Source organism: Octopus sinensis, linkage group LG5, assembly GCF_006345805.1.
Source record: "Octopus sinensis linkage group LG5, ASM634580v1, whole genome shotgun sequence".
NCBI classification, from domain to species: domain Eukaryota; kingdom Metazoa; phylum Mollusca; class Cephalopoda; order Octopoda; family Octopodidae; genus Octopus; species Octopus sinensis.
In genome coordinates, this window is record NC_043001.1 from 33443288 (window position 1) to 33468466 (window position 25179).

The following is a 25179-nucleotide window of genomic DNA, read 5'->3' on the forward strand; positions in this document are numbered from 1 at the left end:
CACAGCTCACAGAGCAAAGAGTATTATCATTTAGTAAATAAAAAGGAGAAAAAATATTAAAGGTAAAAAAAAAAATTAACCTAACAACTCATTTCATTGGTCAAATTCCAACATATAATAACAAAAGTACAAATGCAAAAAAAAATATAAATATAAATAATATACACAAAAAAAAAATTGGAGGGTAAAAAAAAAACAAAAAGAGAATCGACTTCAGATCTTGAAACAGTGACCAAAAGTAACAGGTCTAAGGACCTTCTCCGTAAAGTTATATATATATATATATATATATATATATATAACACCATTTTTACTTTTTTGCTTTTTTTTTTTTCTCTATGGGATATCACAATAAAGGTTCATTTGCAGTTTCAGTTAATTGTTCTAGATAGTTTCTTCCTTAATTAGGAGAGAAACAGAAACTAACAGTTAATTAAATGAACCACATTTTAGTTTTGAATATTGGAAAACAAACTGAAAGAAAAACGTTTCAAAAAAGATAGATTATTGACTATATTTTTTTTCCCACTGTATATATTTCTTGGCAGTACAGGTGGTGTCCATCGTTTTATTAAAATCTAACGTATTGTGTTTCTATCCATTCAAAAATCATTAAACTAAACGAAACTAAGTTGAGACATAGACAGAGAAGAAGAGAGAAAAGATGGAAAAGAAACAGAAGATTAAGCAGAAAATGAGAAAGAGTGGTAAAGGAAGAAAAAGAAAAAAACATATCAGAAGAGAGAGAGAGAGAGAGAGAGAGAGAGAGAGAGAGAGAGAATATTTATCCATTGTCGGTATGCAAAATGCAAATGAAAGAATAAAGAGATGAGAAATTTAAAAATAGGTAAATATTTGCAATAAACAAAAGAAAACTTGTACTCAAAGAGATTCTGCATTCTTCAACACTCAAGTAGGCAGCTTGCACCCATCGTTACATATATGCATGCACTCATACACACACACACAAGTACACATACACACAGACACACACACAAGAGTTCTGGTTAATGGCCAAGGAATGATTGAGTTGTGTTGCTGCTGGACATGTTGGAAGATTCGTGGAAGCTGTCTTGAATGTGGCCATGTTTCAAAGACCTTAGTTCTGTTGTCAGAGTCAACACATGACGAGCAAGTTGTTCATTACGACGTTTCAGGCTGAGGACCATATCAGCTTGTTTTTCTAGTAATTTCTCATTGAATGAGTATCCACTGAAACAGAAAGAAAAAAAAAATAGACAGAGTGAACGAACAATATAGATGACAATAAAAAAATTAGTTCTGCTGTAAGTCAGGCATTTCCAACCAGAAGTGCAAACTCGCTTCAGATACAAGACAATATGTCAGGAGGTGCAAAAAGCTAGATCTGGCAATTTTTTAAAATATTACCATAGGCGCAGGAGTGGCTGTGTGGTAAGTAGCTTGCTTACCAACCATATGGTTCCACATTCATTCCCACTGTGTGGCACCTTGGGCAAGTGTCTTCTACTATAGCCTCGGGCCGACCAAAGCCTTGTGAGTGGATTTGGTAGATGGAAACTGAAAGAAGTCCATCACATATATGTGTATGTGTGTATATATATATATATATATATATATATATATATATGTATGTATGTATGTGTGTGTATATGTGTGTCTGCGCTTGTCCCCCAAACATCGCTTGACAACCGATGGTGGTGTGTTTACGTCTCCGTAACTTAGCGGTTCTGCAAAAGTAACTGTCCAGGTGGGGAACTTATATGCTAAAGAAACTGGCCCTTATGAACCAGGCATGGCTCGAGAAGGAACAAACAAACAAAGTGTATATTCCAGACAGATGCTGAGGCACAAAGAATAAGCTGCCATGTCCAGAAATAAAATGCCAGCAATGAATTTTAACACACGAACTAGAAATATGTAGTGTAAACTTCATCCGCTGTAATAGTGGCAGCAGGAAAAGCAGGGTGAGGAGACAGTATATCCACAGGCTAGAGGCTGAGTGTGTCGGTGGGCACCACCTTTCCAAATATAAAATTAAACAAACTAAAATGTAATAAATGAAAGCCTTTTATGAAAGAAAAAGGGTTATTATGTAAACACCCAACTCCCCCAATCCCCTCATAGAGCTTCTTAAAAATCTATAATTTACCGTTCTCCAATATCCTGGAAATTCTGAGAATAAGGAAGACCACTTTGCTGAGTTTCATCTTCAATAACATCTGGAAGTTTCTTTGCAATGTTGAACCGTGAAACCTGATCTGTAAAAGAATAAATATAGTGGTAATTATCATCATCCGTTTTGAGGGGCGATGCACTGGAAGAATTAGTAGAACACAAGACAAAATAAAGTGATAGTATGTTGTCGATTTAATGTGACAGTCCCATGAAAGGGAAGAATACTACTGTTATTTAGCCCTAAGAAACACCATTGACACATTTCCTGTGTCCTTATGTTTTCAAAGTGGAGATAACATAAAACATAAGGACACAGGAAATGTGTCAAGTCCAACAGGAAATGGTGTTTCCTAGGGCTAAATAACAGTAGTATTCTTCCCTTTCATGGGACTGTCACATTAAGTTGACAACATACTACCACTTTATTGCACTGCTACTGCATAAATCTCTCTGAGAGATTTAGAAATGTATTATTTCTATAAGACAAAATACCTGGCATATTTGATTGCAAGTCTTGGTAATGAAAGTTCAAACCTGGCCATGGTCTAATGAGCTTTGTATCACTACCATGTCAATAAAATAAGTAGTAGTCAAGTACTGGAGCTGACTGGATTGTCTAGCTTTCTCTAACAAAAGTATTTATTTAGGTCTCTTTATTTAATGATATCAAATTCCACTAGGATCCACTTTGACGGAATAATGTAATTTCAGTATTTAACCGAGATTGAATTAGCTGACTATAACTTCCCGTTCAAGATTTGTAGCTAAAGTTATAAACTATTATTATTAGGCAGTGAGCTGGCAGAATCATTAGCACATTGGTCGAAAATGCTTAGCAGCATTCTTCTGACTTATTACATTCTGTGTTCAAATCCCACCAAGGTCACTTTGTCTTTCATCCTTTTGCAGTTGATAAAATAAAATAAAGTACCAGTCAACTACTAGGGCTAATATAATTAACTAATCCCCCGACCTACAATTGTTGGCCATGTGCCAAAATGCGAAACCTAAATTTCCACTGAGGTCAACTTTATTTTTCTTCTTTTCAGGGTCAATGAAATAAATACCAGTTGAACATTGGGGCCAATGTTATCAACTAGTCTCCTCCCCACAAAAATTGCAGGCCTTGTGCCTGTAGTAGAAAGGGCTATTATGGTAATTTTGAAATATAGCACTGGAATGAAATTAAAAAAGAATTAGGAAAAAACAGGACATGCATTTCACAGGTAGTTAGAATGTTTGGCTACTAAAACATTGGAATGGCTTCAAAATTGGCAACAATTAATACAGTACCTGATTAAATGAAGTATATCAATTTATTCCAGTTATTAATGAAGCTATAGGCACAGGAGTGGCTGTGTGGTAAGTAGCTTGCTTACCAACCACATGGTTCCAGGCTCAGTCCCACTGTGTGGCACCATGGGCAAGCGTCTTCTATTATAACCTCGGGCCGACCAAAGCCTTGTGAGTGGATTTGGTAGACGGAAACTGAAAGAAGCCTGTCACATATATGTATATACTAGCAGTATCGCCTGGCGTTGCTCAGGTTTGTAAGGGAAATAACTATAAAGCATTTTTAGAGAGTTATAGCCAAAAAATAGCAAAAAAATGGGAAAAAAATGATGGTAAATTTTTTTTGAGAGTTAAAAAAGGTGGAGTTGCGTCCCCTAGACGGTCTGTGGTTTGGGTTTCTGATTCTCGACCCCATGTCGAATTTATCGATTTTTTTCAGAACTGGGGGAACTTTTCAAAATTTTCGCTGCGTTAGTTTTGAATTATGACATTGGGCTATGTGTGTGTCAAGTTTCATCAGAATCGGTTGAAAGCCGTGGTCAGAGTGAGGGTACGAGAAAACAGACACACAGAAAACGCACAGACAAACTGCCGTTTATATAGAGAGATATATATATATATATATATATATGTTTGTGTGTCTGTGTTTGTCCCCCCCCCAACATCGTTTGACAACCGATGGTGGTGTGTTTATGTCCCCATAACTTAGCAGTTCAGCAAAAGAGACCAATAGAATAAGTACTAGGCTTACAAAGAATAAGTCCTGGGGTCAATTTGCTCAACTAAAGGCAATGCCCCAGCATGGCCACAGCCAAATGACTGAAACAAGTAAAAGAGTTTCATTAAAATTACTAAATTTTTATATATTTCTAGCAACAAATTTATAAATAAAAATAAAAACTTACAGCCATATTGCACCAAAAACAGAAAAGCAACTAACACCTCAATTGTCGTAATGATTTGAAGGTAGGCATATGGCTTTAGGAAACCACATTTGTCACGCCATGAACATTTGAACTCAGCAAAAATCTGGGTGGTCAGCATTTTCAAGATCATACCTGCAATGAGAAAGAGAGGTGAGTAGTAGACACTAACACAAAGGGACATATTTATCAAGCTTAATATCTTCTCCCTTGTGAGTGGAATTTATAGACAAAAACCATTTAGAAGCAGATACAAACACATGCCCATCATCATCATCATTTAACATCCATTTTCGATGTTGGCATGGGTTGGATGGTTTGAGTGAGGTCTGGAGAGCCAGTGGCTGCACCAGGCTCCAATCTGATGTGGCAAGGTTTCTACAGCTGGATGTCCTTCCTAATACCAACCACGCTGAGAGTGTAGTGGGTACTTTCTACGTGCCACTGGCACAGGAGCCAGTCAGGAAGGCCTGGCATCGATCACGTTCAGATAGTACTTTTTACGTGCCACTGGCATGGGAGCCAGCCAGGGGACACTAGCATTGACCACATGCGTACGTATAAATATATCATCATCAATTAACATTCATTCTCCATGATAGCATCAGTTGCGTGGTTCAACCAGATCTGGTGTGTTCATGTCCCTGTAACTTACTGGTTCAGCAAAAGAGACCGATAAAATAAGTACTAGGCTTACAAAGAATAAGTCTTGGGGGCGATTTGTTCAACTAAGGGTGGTGCTCCAGCATGGCCGCAGTCAAATGACTGAAACAAATAAAAGAATATATCGCCTTTCAGAGTGAAATTTGAATACACCAGACAACAGAGGCAAGTTACAGATAAGGACCAGGAAATTTCTGTTTCAAGGATAAACAGGATGTGCAGTTTACATGTTAGTGGGACATGTGTAGGCTCTAGGTTAAAATGGGATTCACAGATATTACAAACGATGAGAGGGAACTGTCCAGCAAGTTTAGTTTTATTTTTTAACAGATATTTACGGTAGTGTAGAGTATGTAAAAAGCTGATATCATGATAACTCCATGTTGAGAGTCTGAGCTGAACACTTATAACAGGGCACTCTACAAAAAGGCACTTATGGGCATTAACTCCTTAGTATTCAGATTTCTCTGTCAAACATAATGCTTATTTATTCACATTCATATGAATTAATCATGCATTACCATGTCACTTTGAGATTTAAATGATGTGGTTGTTTATTTTTAGAATAATATTGTAGGGTAAGTGTAAGAGGCTGGATCTGGCCAGTTTGAAAATAAAACAGGTTGATTATTTTGGCCAGATATGGTTGATTTAAATGCTTAAAGGGTTAAAAGCAGAATGATCGTCTTAGCTGTTAGGTTAAATAGCAACAATAAAACACTGAGATGAACAGAAACAACAGAAAATAATGTAAGTGGAAAAAGAGAAAAAAAGTCATTATTTACATTTGACAGATATTTGTCCTCATCTTGTTTGTTGTTAACACAACGTTTGGTTGATATACCCTCCAGCCTTCTTCAGGTGTCTTGGGGAAATTTCGAACCTGGGTTCTCATTCCTAAGGTATTCTTCGATATTATTATTGTTGTTCAGGTCACTGCTTGGAATCGAACTCGGAATCTTGGGCAATTATGGAATGAATTTTAGGGCTTATAAATCTAATATTTTTCTATCTTTTCTTAATATTGGTTCCCATATGTTGCTCATACCTGCACTCGGTCTGCTTAAGAGGTTGTTGTGTCCTAGCATATGTGCCGCTTCTTTTTAACAAAAAACAAGATGAGGACAAATATCCGTCGAAGGTAAATAATGTGCATAATTCCTTATCTCTTAAATATAGAACTGAGAAAAAAGTCATTAAGGAGTAAGTTACATACCTACTGTTACACATACTGCTGGTACATGACGCTTGTACAGCATCCGCTGGGAGAAATCGAGGTAACCAGAGATGTAAATGTAATGATGTTGGATGTAGATGTAAACATGGAGAGCTACGATGAATGTCCATGTGAGAATTTCTGAATATGTTGCAATTGATACTGGGTCGGGCTGACACGTGGTACATAACCAAGGATACAGGAATGTTATTAAACACAGTGTGACCTTCAGAACAAACATAAAAGTGAATTAAATAACATCATCATTTTAATTTTTTTTTACACTGCACAAAGATTTTTTTTTTTTTTTTTGAAAAGGGTAGATTTAATCAGTCTTAATAATTAACTGCTATTTAATTTATTATTATTTTCCACTCACAATTCTCTTAGCAGAAAGGAAAAAAAAAAAAAAAGTTAACCACCCCGGGAGATCTGACCATGAAGAGAGACAAACAGTTATTAAAAAACAACAGCCATCAAATATCAGATATTCACATTCAAACCTGACAGAGCATATTAAGAATGAATAGATATATAATTGTTTGGATTCTTGCTGTTCTACGTGCTCCTCCTCCTCCTCCTCATCATCATCATTTAACGTCCGTTTTCCATGCTAGCATGGGTTGGATGGTTCGACCGGGGTCTGGGAAGCCAGGAGGCTGCACCAGGCTCCAGTCTGATCTGGCAGTGTTTCTACAGCTGGATGCCTTTCCTAATGCCAACCACTCAGTGAGTGTAGTAGGTGCCAACAGCACAGGGGCCACAGGAGGCTGGCAAATGGCCACGATCAGTTGGTGCTTTTACATGTCACCAATTGGATGGTGCTCTTAGCGCCCCACTAGCACGGGGCACAAGTGCCAGTAAGGCGACGCTGATAACAATCACACTTGAATGGTGCCTTTTAAGTGCTATCGTCACGAAGCCAGTTAGCCGCTCTGTCAACGATCACACTTGGATAGTGCTCTCTGCACCCCACTAGCACGGATGCCAGTCATCGAATTTGATTTCGATTTCACTTGCCTCAACAGGTCTTGCAGCATACTTACAAGGAATTTTTATATAGACAAAACGTCATGAATTTAAAGAGGAGAGGAGAGTCAAATGAATCATGTGACATTATTTTTCTTAACGATTCCCCAGAAGAATGAAAGAAAGACAACTAAAGAGGAATTTGAACTGAAAACACGGGAGGGAGACAATGGATAATGTATTCCTGGATAAACTATCATCATTATCATCATCTATGTCTGAATAAAATGAGATGGTCATGACGCCTTGTGCGTACCTTTTCCTTCTTTGAGCACTAAACTCTGCTTGCGAAGACTTGTTGAGGCAAGTGAAATCGAAATCAAAATCAAAGTGAAATTCGATGACAGGCACGAGCACCATACGAGCATGATCATTGACAGAGCAGCTAACTGGCTTCCGTGCCAGTGGCACATAAAAGACACCATTCGAGTGTGATCGTTACCAGCTTCGCCTTACTGGCACTTGCGCTCCATGCTAGCAGGGTGCTAAGAGCACCATCTGAGCGTGATCGTTGCCAGAGCAGCTAACTGGCTTCCGTGCCGGTGGCATGTAAGAGGCACCATTCGAGTGGGATCGTTACCAGCATCGCCTTACTGGCACCTGTGCCATTGGCATGTGTAAAAAAAAAAAAATTCGAGCGAGGTCGTTGCCAGTACCGCCTGACTGGCCCCCATGCCGGTGGCACGTAAAAGCACCCACTACACTCTTGGAGTGGTTGGCGTTAGGAAGGGCATCCACCTGTCAAAACTCTGCCAGATCAAGACTGGAGCCTGGTGCAGCCATCTGGTTCGCCAGCCAACAGTCAAACCGTCCAACCCATGCTAGCATGGAAAGCGGATGTTAAACAATGATGATGATTAGGTGGTCATGACTAGACTGTCTTTTGTCACAGGTCTGTTCAGTCAGGTTTGACCTAGATCTAGACGACTACAATAATTACATACTGTAAAACATTTTAGTCCTGTGATAATACTAATCCTGACATTGATAAAAAATATCTTAGTAACAACAAAAGTAAATTTACACAAAACAATACAAATATAAGCAAGGGATGGGCTGAGTCATAAACACACATAATTCTTATGAGAATATATTTCTAGTGTTGCTTTACAATAAATTTAATTATTTATTTGCAATTGGTGTAGATATGGCTATGTGGCTAAGAAGTTTGCTTTACAACCATATGGTTTCAAGTTCAGTCCCATTGCATGGCACCTTGGTTAAGTGTCTTTTACTCTAGTCACAGAGTAACCAATTCCCTGTGAGTAAATTTGGTAGATGGAAAACAGTGCTGAAGCCTGCCATGTGTGTGTGTGTGTGTGTCGTTGCTTGACAACCTGTGTTGGTTTGTTTATGTCCCCATAACTAAACACCAGACTTTAAAAAACAAGTACTAAGGTTGATTTGTTTGACTGATACCCTTCAGGGTAGTGCCCCAGTATGGCCACAGTCCAGTGACTGAAACAAGTAAAAATAGTGGTGAGCTGGCAGAAACATTAGCACGCCAGGCGAAATGCTTAGCGGTATTTCGTCTGCCGTTACATTCTGAATTCAAATTCTGTCGAGGTCAACTTTGCCTTTCATCCTTTTGGGATCGATAAATAAAGTACCAGTTACGCACTGGGGGTCAATGTAATCAACTTAATCCCTTTGTCTGTCCTTGTTTGTCCGCTCTATGTTTATCCTCTTGTGGGCAATAAAGAAATAAGAAATGTTAGCACGCCAGGCGAAATGTTTAGCAGTATTTCGTCTGTCTTTTAATTAAAAAAAAAAGGTGAGCTGGCAGAAACGTTAGCAAGCCGGGCGAAATGCTTAACGGTATTTCATCAGCCATTATGTTCTGAGTTCAAATTCCGCCACGGTCAACTTTGCCTTTCATCCTTTCGGGGTTGATAAATTAAGTACCAGTTATGCACTGGGGTCAATATAATCGACAATAAAGAAATAAGAAACAAGTAAAAAGATACCACCTGACACCATTTGTTATTCTATAATGTAAATATCCTGTTTTAGAGCGTTCTAAATTCAATCCTCCTACCAAAATTTCATGTTAGTTTATGTTCCAAATACCAGCTTCATAACAACGAAAGTTATTTTGCTAAATACTTCACTGAAACAAAAGTAGACTATTTCAACAGAAACAAGGCTGCAAAAGGATTGAGTAAGCAGAGCAAGGTCAGTGACCTGGGTCCTTTTCAGAGCCTATGAGATTGGTAGGAAGAAGGGAAGAAATTTATCTTTAGATGGTAAAGAACTCCTACTAGGCATAGGTGTGGCTGTGTGGTAAGTATTTGCTTACCAACCACATGGTTCCAGGTTCAGTCCCACTGTGTGGCACCTTGGGCAAGTGTCTTCCACTATAGCCTCGAGCTGACCAAAGCCTTGTGAGTTGCTTCGGTAGACGGAAACTGAAAGAAGCCCATCGTATATATGTATATATATATATGTATATATATATATATATATATATATTATATATATTATATATATATATATATATATATATATATATGTATGTGTGTTGAAGTATATTCTGTTGCGTCTGGGGAGAGTCATTTTCTTTTTGTGCCTTATAATGTAACACACTTACCGTTAAAATTTCCACTTATTTCTTATTTTTATTTTCCTAAAAATAAGTGGAAATTTTACCGGAGAGTGTGTTACATTATAAGGCACAAAAAGAAAATGACTCTCCCCAAACACAACAGAATATTGAGGTAAACTTATCATGAAAGGTGAAGCAAGTGGCTAGTTATATAGTTTATAACATATGAACCAGGATCTGCATTATGGATCTCTTATGCTGGTGTTGAACACAATAACAATAACAAACAACACAACAAACAATAACAACACCTCAAACTTGTGTTATGAGACTGACATGGTAGTTCACACATACACACATGAAACTTACCAATATAACAGCTTGCAAGAGAGCTGCCCATAACGTTTTAATGGTACGATAGGGTGGTTCCACTTCATCTGTAAACACGTGGAGACGATCGGTCATGTTGTCAGATTCAGAAGATATATCGGAACGGAAGAAAAATCCCTAAAGATGAAACAAAAAAAAAACAGGTAAGTAAAAGAAAAATTTTTTTTTAAATTAAAGATTCATAAAAAATATTGTAAAGTTTGTACATAAATTGTTTTCAAAATTTGGCACAAGGCCAGCAATTTCAGGGGCAGGAGAAAGTCGATTACATTGACCCCAGTTCTCAACTGGCATTTGTTTAATTGATCCCAAAAGGGATGAAAGGCAGAGCCAACCTTAGTGGAATTTGAACTCAGAACATAAAGACAGATGAAATGCCACTCAGCATTTTGCCCAGTGTACTAACGATTCTGCCAGCTGGCCCTTGATTCGACGGTCATTCGGAATGCTCACAGCAGCCATATTCCTACTGTTCTATGTCACGCTGGTGAGACCCATATTGGAGTACAGGATTCAAGCCTCTTCTCCTTATCTCCTCAAAGACATACAGCATCTCGAAAGAGTCCAGAAGCTGGCTACCCGCATGGTTCTTGGTCTCAAGCATTTGTCTTATGAAGAAAGGCTGAAGACGCTTGACCTTTATTCTCTAGAAAAACGACGACGCCATGGTGATCTCATTCTTGCTCACAACATCATAAGCAGAAAGTGTAACCTCTCAAAAGAGCTGCTCTTCACTCCTGCTCCAGAGCATCGGCTGCAGGGTCACTCCGAAAAGCTCTATCTGCGACGATTTCATCTCAATTGAAGGAGAGGGCTTTCTCCGTCCAGGTTGCGGATCCGTGGAATAAGCTGCCGGACGAGATAGTGAAAATGCCGACGACCGCTCGGTTCAAAGTCTCCCTTGACCACAAGTGGCCTGAACTCTTTACATGAACACCACCCTGTACATAACTCCATGTCCACCTACATGGCCTTGCTTTTCGCTTTTTGAGCCAAAAAATTAACTAACTAACTAACTAAAAGATTATACATAAATTAGTATTAAAGATAAAATTTTATTTGATAATTTTACTTCTTTTATTCTTTTTATTCTTTACATGATCTCAGTCATTGCAAGAGCAACTAACAAGGATTATAATCAACTAGCTGACCACGTGCTGTCAATAATGACAGCCCATTGTAGTATTTTATATATAAATAAGGTACATAATAATCAGACATACAAACATTCACATACTTCTTTATATACGGACACACATACACACATATACTCACACAGAGTTGAAATGCTGGTTTTTTTCACCCCTTCCTTTCCCTCTTTGCTATTACTTTCTCTCACTAGTCAGGGCTATTACTCTCACTACTTCACCTTCACTCAATTACTATTTTCTCTCCTCCATGTCTGGTATGATTCTGGACAATATATATATACATACGCACACACACATATATATGTGTATATACATATATATACACAAACGTGCCAGTGGCACGTAAAAAGCACCATCCAATCGTGGCCGTTTGCCAGCCTCGTCTGGCACGTAAAAAGCACCCACTACATTCATGGAGTTGTTGGCATTAGGAAGGGCATCCAGCCGTAGAAACATTGCCAGATCAGACTGGGCCTGGTGCAGCCTTCTGGCTTCCCAGACCCCAGTTGAACCGTCCAACCCATGCCAGCATGGAAAGCGGATGCTAAATGATGATGACACACACACACACATATATAAAGACACTTCGTTCATTATTATATTAGGAGATTAGTGCCCTACCCTCAGCACATAGTCTAAAATCTGTTTCATCAATCTTTGTTTATCAAATGATTAATTAGTTCCTCTTTAGGATCATAGATATCTACATCAGCATGACTATGCAGTTAAGAAGTTTGCTTCCCAACTGCATGGTTTTGAGTTCAATTCCAATGGAAGCATCTTCGGTAAGAGTCTTCTACTATAGCTCCTGACTGACCAAAATCTTGTTAGTGAATTTGATAGAAATTAAAGGAAGCCCATCATAAATGTCTGTGAGGGGTGTCCCTTTGTTTTGACATCACATGATAGTTGTGAGCAAATGTCACTGTCAATCAATTGGTGTTATTTATTCCCAATCTGCATAAACGTGTCCGGCTATGGAAAAATATTAACCCGTTTGGAAACCGGTGAGGGTTGATGACAGGAAGGGCATCCAGCCGTAAAAATCTGCCTCAATGAATTCCATCAGACCCATGCAAACATAGAAAAGAGGATTTGAACTGATGAAAGAAAATGGCACAACAAAATACCCCAAAGAATTTTGTTTGATGATGATGGTGAAGACGACCGTCATGATGATGATGATGATGATGATGATGATGGTGGTAGTAATGATGATGGTGGTAGTGATGGTGATGGCGCTAGTGGTGATGATGATGAAGCACAATGTTTCTGTCTACCAAATTTAACTCAGTAGGAGAAATTGGTCGACTGAGGAAGAGACTATTAGCTAAGCTGCTAAGCTTTTACAGACTACAAGGTTCATTCTAGTTTCTATGATGTTAAACTGATGAAAGAAATATATATCGGAACAGGAAGCTGGACTACACACCACAAGTAATGTTACTGTTAATTAATTAAAATAAACTTTCGACTTATGTCATATAAATTAACTTCCAACAACTTCCAGACAGGTTTCCCCTCCCCACCTCTCCCATCCTTCCCCAAATACTGCTTACCAAAATATAACAGAAAACAACCTGCCAAAACAAAATTGGAATCAATGGTCATTCTGGTACTATTCAGATCTATAGATAGCAACAGAGGAAGCCAGCCTTTTGTCCAAAACAATAATTTATATCTGATGCTATAATAAATATGCTTTTTTTTCTTCCCCGCAATGAACCAATAGTATAGGCGCTGACATGGCTGTGTGGTAAAAAGCTTGCTTCACAACCACATGGTTCTGGGTTCAGTCCCACTGTGTGGCACCTTGGACAAGTGTCTTCTTCTATAGCCTCAGGACGACCAAAGCCTTGCGAGTGGATTTGGTAAAAATTGAAAGACGTGTGTTGTGTGTGTGTGTGTGTGTATGGTGTGTGTGTGTGTGTGTGGTATGTTCTCTGCCACTGTTTGACAACCAGTGTCAGTCTTGGTGTGTTTATATCTTCATAACTTAGTGGTTCAGCAAAGGAAAGCAATAAGAATAAGTACCAGATTTTATAAATAATACGTACACAGGTCAAATTGTTGATGGCAATGCCCCAGCATGGCCACAGCCTAATGAGTGAAACAAGTAAACGATAAAAGACGGGAATCTTAATGTGGTCACCCCACCTGCTAGAAATAGCAGATGCCATCATAAATACACCTTTTTTCACAAAGAACTGTGTACAAGGTTCAATGTTTAATATGTTCACCCCAACAGCTATTTCTAGTGGCTGTGTGGTAAATAGCTTGCTCACCAATCACATGGTTCCCGGTTCAGTCCCACTGCGTGGCAATTTGGGCAAGTATCTTCTACTATAGCTTCAGACTGACCAAATCGTTGTGAGTGGATTTAGTAGATGGAAACTGAAAGAAGCTCGTCATATATATATATGTGTGTGTGTGTGTGTGTGTGTATGTATATGTTTGCGTGTCTGTGTTTGTTCCCCTACCATTGCTTCACAACCGATGTTGGGATATTTACGTCTCCCGTAACTTAGCGGTTCGGCAAAAGAGACCGATAGAATAAGTACTAAGCTTACAAAGAATAAGCCCTGGGGTCAATTTGTTTGACTTAAAGGCAGTGCTCCAGCATGACTGCAGTCAAATGACTGAAACAAGTAAAAGAGTAAAAAAGATAATTAAAGTTGCAATGCCTTTGATTATAATTCTGCTCACCCAGGGAAGACCTTGGATTAAACAACAAACTACACTAGATATCAAGATAGACATGACATGTGAATGCTTGTTCTACATTACTCTGTTGCCGAAAGAAGGTGAGCTGGTAAAAACGTTAGCAAGCCGGCTAATTTGCCGTTCATCCTTTTGGGAGTCAATTAAATAAGTACCAGTTACGCACTGGGGTCGATATAATCAACTTAATCCGTTTGTCTATCCTTATTTGTCATCTCTGTGTTTAGCCCCTTGTGGGTAGTAAAGAAATAGGTATTTCGTCTGCCACTATGTTTTGAGTTTAAATTCCGCTGAGGTTGACTTTGCCCTTCAGCCTTTCATCCTTTCAATCGATTAAATAAGTACCAGTTATGCACTGGGGTCGATATAATCGACTTAATCCGTTTGTCTATCCTTGTTATCCTCTCTGTGTTTAGCTCCTTGTGGGTAGTAAAGAAATAGGTATTTCGTCTGCCACTATGTTTTGAGTTTAAATTCCGCTGAGGTTGACTTTGCCTTTCATCCTTCAGGATCGATTAAATAAGTACCAGTTACGCACTGGGGTCGATATAATCAACTTAATCCGTTTGTCTATCCTTGTTAGTCCTCTCTGTGTTTAGCTCCTTGTGGGTAGTAAAGAAATAGGTATTTCGTCTGCCACTATGTTTTGAGTTTAAATTCCGCTGAGGTTGACTTTGCCTTTCATCCTTTCAGGATCGATTAAATAAGTACCAGTTATGCACTGGGGTCGATATAATCGACTTAATCCGTTTGTCTATCCTTGTTAGTCCTCTCTGTGTTTAGCTCCTTGTGGGTAGTAAAGAAATAGGTATTTCGTCTGCCACTATGTTTTGAGTTTAAATTCCGCTGAGGTTGACTTTGCCTTTCATCCTTTCAGGATCGATTAAATAAGTACCAGTTATGCACTGGGGTCGATATAATCGACTTAATCCGTTTGTCTATCCTTGTTAGTCCTCTGTGTTTAGCTCCTTGTGGGTAGTAAAGAAATAGGTATTTCGTCTGCCACTATGTTTTGAGTTTAAATTCCGCTGAGGTTGACTTTGCCTTTCATCCTTTCAGGATCGATTAAATAAGTACCAGTTATGCACTGGGGTCGATATAATCGACTTAATCCGTTTGTCTATCCTTGTTAGTCTCTGTGTTTAGCTCCTTGTGGGTAGTAGAAGAAATATGGTATTCGTCTGCCACTATGTTTTGAGTTTAAATTCCGCTGAGGTTGACTTTGCCTTTCATCCTTTCAGGATCGATTAAATAAGTACCAGTTATGCACTGGGGTCGATATAATCGACTTAATCCGTTTGTCTATCCTTGTTAGTCCTCTGTGTTTAGCTCCTTGTGGGTAGTAAAGAAATAGGTATTTCGTCTGCCACGACGTTCTGAGTTCAAATTCCCCCTGAGGTCAACTTTGCCTTTCATCCTTTCGGAGTCGATAAATAAAGTACCAGTTGCATACTGGGGTTGATCTATTCGACTGGCCCCCTCCCACCAAATTTCAGGCCTTGTGCCTATAGCAGAGAGGACTATTCTATTGTTGGAAGTTCTACATGCATTTGTTACATTTACAAATACATAACTAGCAAATGTCAGTGGTACTTACTTTCAATCCTAAAGCAGAAATGTAGGAAGTATATTTGTGTGTGCAAACACCTACACCCACACACAGTGGGCCAAAAGTCATGCACCTAAACATTTGACATATTTATATAACATTATTCTTCAGTACAATCTATATTAAATGAGTTTTAATCTCTTGGTGTGTATGTTTTGGCCCACCCTATCTCTCTGTATCATCATCATCATCATCATCATCGTTTAATGTCCGTTCTCCATGATGATGATGATGATACAGAGGGCCATATATATATATATATACTATATATATAATATATATATATATATATATATACAGATAATATATATATATACAGATATATATATATATATATATATATATACATATATACATATATATATATATATATACAGATATATATATTATACATATATATATATTTTTTAAGTACATTTGTACAGATGGGGAGTGCTTGTTTTGTTGATCTTACCTTCACAGAAAAGCAAATACACACAGATACATACATATGCATAAATACAAACTCATATATACACACACACTCCTTCTATGCTTCATGGCACTATTTTTTTTTTCCGGGTTTTTATAGCTACATTTTCAAAAGAGGACTATAGCTATCTGATAGCATTATTCCACATTAGTTGACTAAAATAAATCAGAACAGAGACAGTAGCTATTCACCAAGCTGCTATAATACAATGTAATTTATATCGGACTATTAAATAAAATAATAAAAAGAAGCAGTAGGAGGAAACTCGGGGTGGTCTGCATCAGTAAAAATTATTCAGTGACGTCTCTATGCTGTGGGCTGTAGGAGAGTCCTATGGCATACAAACTTAACCAAATTTCATGAACTTTGTCAAATCAAAAGTCAAGGATTAGGTTGTCGGATAAATTTGTTCATTTCTTTCTAATGTTATTTAAATTCACACAAAAATTATTTTTATTAGTGTTTTGTAGTTTTTTGGGGTTTTTTTTAGCTCTTTTCTTCCTCAACAACTTCTGTTTATCATTTTTGAAACTTGAATAAATTTTACCTCCTTTCAGACAGATAATGACAAAGTACCAAGTAAAGGTGGGGAAAAAAAAAAAATGAATATTTTCAATACCGCCTTCTCTTAGCTTTCATTCAAAGGTTCCAAAGCTGCATAAGACATTTGTGGTGTGTACAGAGAAGGTGCTAATACTGAAAGAACTGAACTACAGAGAAACAGTCTTCATGCTTCAAAGAAGGGAAATTCAACCTCACAAACTCTTCATGTTCCAACCAGCCAGTTCAGTTCAAAGACGATTGATTGAACAAGTTTATCCACAAAGATCTGTACCAACCCACTAAGGAATTGGCTCAGTAGATAGGAAGTGCTCATGATATTTCTGCCGATGACCTTCACTCAATGACCAGTCCAACTGCAATCTTCTTCAATGCAACCCCCATCTTGCCATGTAGCCAATTTAACCAAAAATACCATTCAAAAGTTTGGTTGGGAAATTCTAGATCTTTCTTGGTCACATATCAATAATCATCATCATTTAATGTCCATTTTCCATGCTAGCATAGGTTGGACGGTTTGACCGGGGTCTGGGAAGCCAGGAGGCTGCACCAGGCTCCAGTCTGATGTGGCAGTGTTTCTACAGCTGGATGCCCTTCCTAACGCCAACCACTGCATGAGTGTAGTGGGTGCTTTTTACATGCCACCTACACAGAGCCCAGAGGAGGCTGGCAACGGCCACGATCGGTTGGTGCTTTTTACGTGCCACAGGTACGGACGCCAGTCAATGTGGCACTAGCATCAGCATGGGTATCACAACTACAATTTCCATTTGTTTTTATTTTGATGTACTTGACTCAGTAGGTCACCTCAAGCACAGCAGGTTGCCCTACGATCCAAGGTATTGTATGGAGCTTGAAGAGATGAAAAAAAAGCTAACCTCAGTGAGATTTGAATTCATAATGGGATGGAATGAATGTAGCAAAGGAGTTCTAATGAAGGTTTTATTTGTTTCAATCATTAAACTATGGCCATGCTAGGGCACAGCCTTGAAGAATTTTTATTTGAAGGAATTGTCCCCCCAGTATTTTTTCTTTTTTTTTAAGCCTAGTACTTATTCTATCAGTTTGGCAAAGCGTTTAGCAATGTGGATGTAAACACACCAAGCTGTCAAACGGTTGGACAAAGACACACACACATACACACATATATATATATATATAAACATATGTTGTGCTAGATGTATGTGTGTGCCATAGTCACTAAAAGATTTACAATCAACAAAAGCCCCTGACCTAGTCAGCCGTAACCTCCAGTACCTTGGGTCACGGTATGAGACAACGACAGCAGGACATTTATCAAAAGGTTTAACGACATCTACACAACTGTGCATTTGAGAGAGAGTGTGTAGACACAGAACCACAAGTGTGGGTACAGAAGTAACTATATGCAGGTACTGCTGCACATGTTTTACTTCATTGTATGTTTTATTTTTCTTATTCTTCTTAATCGCTCCCTGTCTTTGTCTATAATGTCGCAACGGAATCCATCCCTCGCCATTCCTGCCCAATGGTTTAAACCAACAGTCACTTATAGCCTGCTGTATTAAAACCAAGCAAAACAACACACACACACGATGGACTTCTTTCAGTTTCTATCAACCAAATCCACTCACAAGGCTTTGGTCAACCCTTTTGTCAACCCAAAGTTATAGTGGAAGATACTTGCCCAAAGTACCATGCAGTGGGTCTGAACCCAGAACCACGTGGTTGGGAAGCAAGCTTCTTACCACACAGCCAGGTCTAAAAAGATATATACATAGTGCGTGTATGTGTGTGTGTGTGTATGTAACTGCATAAAATAGATGGTAACTATGAAATAAAGGTAGTGAGATGGCACAATGTTGAGTGACATTTCTTCTAACCTTGTGCCCTGAGTTCAGATACCACTGAGGTCAACTTTCTCTTTCACCCTTTTGAGGTCAATAAAATAAGAACCAGTCAAGTAGAGGAGTTGATGTAATCAATTTTCCCCCCTCCCCTCAAAATTACTGATATGTGCCAAAATTAGAAAGAATTATAAAATAGATAAATAATCCCCAAAACTGAACTATATTCTCAATTATATCCACCCGATTAAAGAACCAAATACCATAGAACATGCTTAACATTGATTTTCCTCGCTTCTAGATTCCAATACTATTCATGTATTACAAACATGTCTACCTACCTTTAAAATAACTCCCAAAAGATTAATCCAAGGAAATCAATACCAACATCAGAGTCATTATCAAAGTCAATAAGTCACCGACCATCCTGTCACCCAGCCAACCTATACTCTGGTCTTTCAACAATACATTTCCTACTCCATTCATTATTTCATTTCAAACTCTGCCAATTGGTAAGTCTCTTAATTTACTACATTCAGTAGCAAGAATCTCCAATACAAGTTATTGGGATACCTTGGATACTAGTACTGACTCACCAGTAAAATTTCTGGCAAATTCTAATGAAATGGGGCAATGGCAATGCTTTGCCAATGTTGAGCATTCTGATCCTCTCTTTTAAATGTGAGTAGCCATGTGCTGAATCAGATTTTGTTATATCTTGAGAGGGTCATTACACCAATAACTAACACATGCACTGGTTCTGTTTCACTTGTACTATTATTAGTCAATTGCTTAACCATCTGGCCAGTTAACTAACCAATTGTTTACTTAATCATTCAGTCAACCAGTCAGCTAGGTTTGTCAAAGTCCTAGACCTGAAGAAGACCAGGAGTAAGGAGGGCATGTCATTGATGAGGTCAAGAATGGCAATGAATGAACACTGACAAACTTGGCTAATTGATTGATTGATTGAGTGATTGACCCATTAATTAATCAAGCAACTGATTAGTTAGTTAGTTAAATGGTTAACCAGCTAATAACAATCCTTTCTACAATAGACACAAGGCCTGAAATTTAGGAAAATGGTGGGGATAGTCAATTACAGCAATCCCAGTACTCAACTGGTACTCATTTCATTGAGCTTCAAAGGATGAAAAGCAAAGTCAACCTCAGGGGAATTTGAACACAGAACATTAAGACAGATGAAATGCCACTAAGCATTTTGTCTGGCATGCTAGAGATTCTACCAACTCACCACCTTAAATTGACTAATGATAATAAAGAAGTGAAATAGAGTCAGTGTGTGTTCATTATTGGCACAATGACCCTTCCAAGCTACAACGTAACTGACTGTGTTGTTATGTAAAAGAATAAGAAACCTGCTGTAGATCAACTCACAATAAGGAATCAAGTCTACAAACCAATTTTAATTTCTGGCCGAAACTAGTCCATGTCATTTATGACACGGATGAGAAATTACTGAACATCACATAAGCTCATGTCCTTCTGTGATAAAAATTACCATACAAAAACATGGAACATGTAGGACTATGTTTTTGGAGAGGTGACGACTGGAAACAAGCAACATGCTCATTTACAATTATCACATGATGTCAAGATAAGGGTAAATACAGACATAATACACACATCATAATCATCATCATTTAATGTCCATTTTCCATGCTGACATGGGTTAGACAGTTTGACTGAAAACTGGTAAGCCAGGGAGCTGCACCAGGTTCCAATCTGATTTGACATGGTTTCTGTGGCTCGATGTCTTTCCTGATGCTACTAGCGTAGCCAGGAATGGGGGAAGGGCATTCCGTCCCAGGCAGCACTTTTCATCCTGTTGTAGGCTATTGCTGTAGGCAATATGTGTTTTTTGCAGGGTCCAGGGGCAGAAAACAGAAGGGCTGCCCCAGGTAGCACACACTCTAGCTGTGCTAGTACCTAACGCCAACCACTCCAAGAGTGTAGTGGGTGCTTTTTACATGCTACAAGCATGGGTGCCATTGATGTGCCACACACACACACATATATATATATACACATATAAGAGGGATGACCTGTAAGTGGACATCCATTATGCTAGAAGAAGATCCACTATGGTCTTACCACTAAGAAAGGAATGCTCTCAAGAAGAATCTTCTTCTAGCATAATGGATGTCTACTTATAGGTCATCCCTCTTATATGTAGGTAATATAATTTTTTCCGAAACTTCAGATTTTTCAATATGCTAGACCACTGGTTTTAAATTGATATCAATCAAATTAATATCCAATTTTTCACCCTTATTATTTTAAATTTAAATTTACATATATATATATATATATATACTTTTTCATCATGCATCTATGCTGCACCCTATTTCCTTGTTAACATGTGAAGCTATTTGTTCTATCACTCTCTAGCATTTTGTTCTCATAATGTGAGCCCACTCTGAAAAAACAATTATCCAGCATTCCTTCTACTCTCTACACTTCACAATGTCTATACACTCATGCCACCAGTACATTATATCTAAATCCATATGATCACACCTCATCTCACTCACTCACTTACTCACACTTTCTCTCTCTCCCCACAGACACACACATCAATAACAACAAAGATCTCTCCAGTTAACTAAGTAAAATGGTTTAAACTATGAGTTTTTTAAAGAAGCAGCCTATATATGGAATCGGTAATCACATTGAGTGTTACAAAAAGTGAACAATTTAAAGTGAGAGGATGAACTAATGGTACTAAGTGTTTAATGCTATAGATAACAACTGTTGCAACTTCAGTAGTGGTCATATCACATGACAGGCCACGTCAAATTATATGGAAAAGTGGACATTGAAACAATGATAATGGTGTGTGCATGTGTGTGAGTGTGCACACACACATAGGAAATTCTTCAAGCACTCCTGTAAAATCAGTCAGCACAAGAATCTTAAAACTTTACATATACACCTTCTGCTGACACTAACCTATTTAGTACATAGGAAAGAAGAACAGAACAGATGAAAAGGAGAAAGAAAGAAAAAATAATCATCTAATTTATTCATCTGTCTCCAAAGACCGTAATTCAAATCCAGTAATTCTTTCAATTGCCTTCTGGCTAAGATCAAAGTGTCACCAAAAGAATTAAGATCCATGATGATGAATACTACCAGTAGCAATCCCTTAACTTCTGCCTTAATCCATCAATGTCACTGCATTGTCTTTGCACTATTTCTCTAGTCATGACTGCTATAAATATAGATCATTGTTGTTTTCATCATCGCTGACATCATCATCATCAACCCCTGCTAGACACTACTGTTTCAGGGCTGGTTACCTGGGTTCCATGGTGTATAAGGAACCAAAACCACAAAAATGGGTGAAAGTAAAAAAATTTTTTACCCTTAATTTATACAGCAATAAGAAAATGGCGGGGATAAAGAAGTGGTATTCATCAACTTTCAGACATTATATTATATCTATTTATTAAAAAAAAAAAAAACATTATAACAATATACATACATGTATAGCATAATATGCTTTACATATACAATATATAAAAATACCAGTAATTATTAAAATATACAATGTAGATCATAACAGATAGGATAATATCCTACAGCTGTTTCAGCCAAGACGCCAAAGTACCCGGATCTACTTATATCCCTTCAGTGAACTGAAGACCTCCTACCTCATCAGGTTGCCAGTCCATTGTAGAGTTACTCAATTACAGCCGGGTGGACTGGAGCAACATGAAATGAAGGGTTTTGCTCAAGAACAAATGTGCTACCCCATCGGAACCCAAATTTTGTGACTGCGAATGCAACACCCTAACAATTGGGCCATGTGCCTTCACAGTACTTCAACACAGTAGTAATTATACAGCCAAAGTTTACCATGAATTAACAGGCTTAATACCAAAGGTATTACTGTCTTGGATATCTCATGATTTTGTCCATCTACAATTACATTGTTCAATGGAGATTACATTTTTCACACAGAGGGTGTGATGAGAGAATTTGGTAGTTATTTCCAGCAGTGAGAGCAATATCTCCAAATGTGGACTAACTCTGTCTGTGATGTCCTGTCTACATAAACATGGCAAGACAATAGAATAATAACAATGATGGACAAAACACCTATGACAATTACACGAGTAGGCTTCACATGCAGTGTAAAAGCTCTCTGATAAGTCATAAGGTCTATAAAGGACGACAGATGTAACCACAGAATAATGTTTATACATTTTGACAGCTGTAACTACAGAACAGCATGTATAAACAATGACAGCTGTTAACTCAATACAGATGTGTTTATAAAATAAACTAGATTACACTAGAGTACAACAGTTTATAAGTAATCACAGACATAGCTGTGTGGTTAAGTTGAATTCAACTGCATGACTCTTTCAGAAAATATCTTCTACATAGGCGCAGGAGTGGCTGTGTGGTAAGTAGCTTGCTTACCAACCACATGGTTCTGGGTTCAGTCCCACTGCGTGGCACCTTGGGCAAGTGTCTTCTACTATAGCCTCGGGCCGACCAAAGCCTTGCGAGTGGACCTGGTAGATGGAAACTGAAAAGAAGCCCACCGTGTGTGTGTGTGTGTGTATATATATATATATATATATATATATATATATATATATATATATATATATATATGTATGTATGTATGTATGTATGTATGTATGTATGTATGTATGTATGTATGTATGTATTATGTATGTATGTATGTATAGGCTTGTGTGTCTGTGTTTGTCCCACCAACATCACTTGACAATCGATGCTGGTGTGTTTACGTCCCCGTAACCTAGCGGTTCGGCAAAAGAAGCTGATAGAATAAGTACTAGGCTTACAAAGAGTAAGTCCTAGGGACGATTTGCTCAACTAAAGGCGGTGCTCCAGCATGACCATAGTTAAATGACTGAAACAAGTAAAAGAGTACTTTTCCATGCTTGCAGGAGTCAGAAAGAATTTGTTAAGGCAGATTTTCTATGCCTGGATGCACTTGCTGTTGCTAACCCTCCCCTGTTTCCAAGCAAATTAATATTTCTCTATGATCAGACATGTCTTTTTTTTTATTCTTTCATGAAAGACTGGAAATGAACAACACTGCTTGTATGACAATGATGTTCATTTACAACCATCACATAATATCAAACTAAGGCTACACACACACACACACACACACAAAGATAACAATTTCAAAGATAGAAACAAGGTCATGACTTGTTGGAGGAAGAGCATTGTCAATTAAGTCAACCTCAGGTTCTAAACACTATTTAAAATCAATTAAAATTAATATGATCATTTAAAATCAATGCTCTAGAAACTGTCATCAAAATGTTTACATAAACTATCTCTACCATTACCATTGATGAATTGCCTGAAATCACAACGAAAACGAGACCAAAGCCTAAAGATAGACGGCTATAGAAATGTGAAAGGTGTATGGTGATAGTACTATATGACCTCATGCTAGACATAGAGGTACTAGTTAAGTGACTGAAAATATAGGAGAGTGTGTCTGTGTGTGCAGACAAGCATATGTAGGTCACACACACATATATACATATACTCTTTTTTACTCCTTTACTTGTTTCAGTCATATGACTGTGGCCATGCTGGAGCACCGCCTTTAGTTGAGCAAATCGACCCCAGGACTTATTCTTTGTAAGCCTAATACTTATTCTATCGGTCCCTTTTGCCGAACCACTAAGTTACGGGGACGTAAACACACCAGCATCAGTTGTCAAGCGATGTTGGGGGGATAAACACACACATATATATACATATATACGCCAGGCTTCTTTCAGTTTCCGTCTACCAAATCGACTCACAAGGCTTTGGTCAGCCCGAGGCTATATTAGAAGACACTTGCCCAAGGTGTCAAGCAGTGGGACTGAACTCGGAACCATGTGGTTCGTAAGCAATCTACTTACCACACGGCCACTCTTACGCCTAATATATATATATATATATATATATATATATTTTCGGTGCTAGTGATTTTATTAAACGGTGCCAAGTTTTACAGTTCTGTAAATATTAATAATGGTATTTTTTTATAAGCTTAAAGCTAATAAAAAAAAATACCATATATATCATAATTCCAAAAGAGTTAGAGGTTGTGGATCCAACCAACTAAGGGATAATATCTATCCAATATACTGCTGGTAGAAAACCCAATTATTAATACACAAGTGTTTTTCTTATTTGCATGGCAATTATACTACTGAATGTAATAAATGGGTGAGGGTAAAAAAGTTTTTTACCCTTAATTTATACAGCAATGAGAAAATGGAGTGGATCAAGAGGTGGTATTCATCAACTTTTAGAGATTATATTATGTCTATTTTTTTTTAAAAAACCATTATAACAATATATATACATGTATAGCATAATATGCTTTACATATACAATATATAAAAATACCAGTAATTATTAAAATATATAATGTAGATCACAAAAGATAGGATAATATCTTACAGCTGTTTCAGCCAAGAGGATAAAGTACCCCATCTACTTATATCTCTTCAGTGAACTGAAGTATTTGGTAGATAAGATTTAGGTACTTGAGTGTGCATCTGGGCTTCATCAGAGAGTTTAGAAAGTTCATAAGGTTAAGTTATAAA

At 37.9% G+C, this 25179-nt stretch overlaps 1 protein-coding gene across 2 annotated transcripts in view; it reads right to left on the reverse strand.

Moving 5' to 3' along the window:
* Window positions 1-322: 322 nt before the first annotated feature.
* The window catches only part of LOC115211807 (transmembrane protein 192), a 69136-nt gene continuing 44279 nt past the window's right edge, over window positions 323-25179 (reverse strand). For both annotated transcript variants that reach the window (XM_036503307.1, XM_029780511.2), the window contains exons 2-6: window positions 10196-10333; window positions 6253-6478; window positions 4356-4508; window positions 2132-2240; window positions 323-1212 (exon numbers count right to left, since the gene is read on the reverse strand). In XM_036503307.1, the coding sequence (XP_036359200.1) occupies window positions 1008-1212; window positions 2132-2240; window positions 4356-4508; window positions 6253-6478; window positions 10196-10291 (789 nt within the window). In that variant the 5' untranslated portion in view covers window positions 10292-10333 and the 3' untranslated portion in view covers window positions 323-1007. The remainder of the gene's footprint in view (window positions 1213-2131; window positions 2241-4355; window positions 4509-6252; window positions 6479-10195; window positions 10334-25179) is intronic.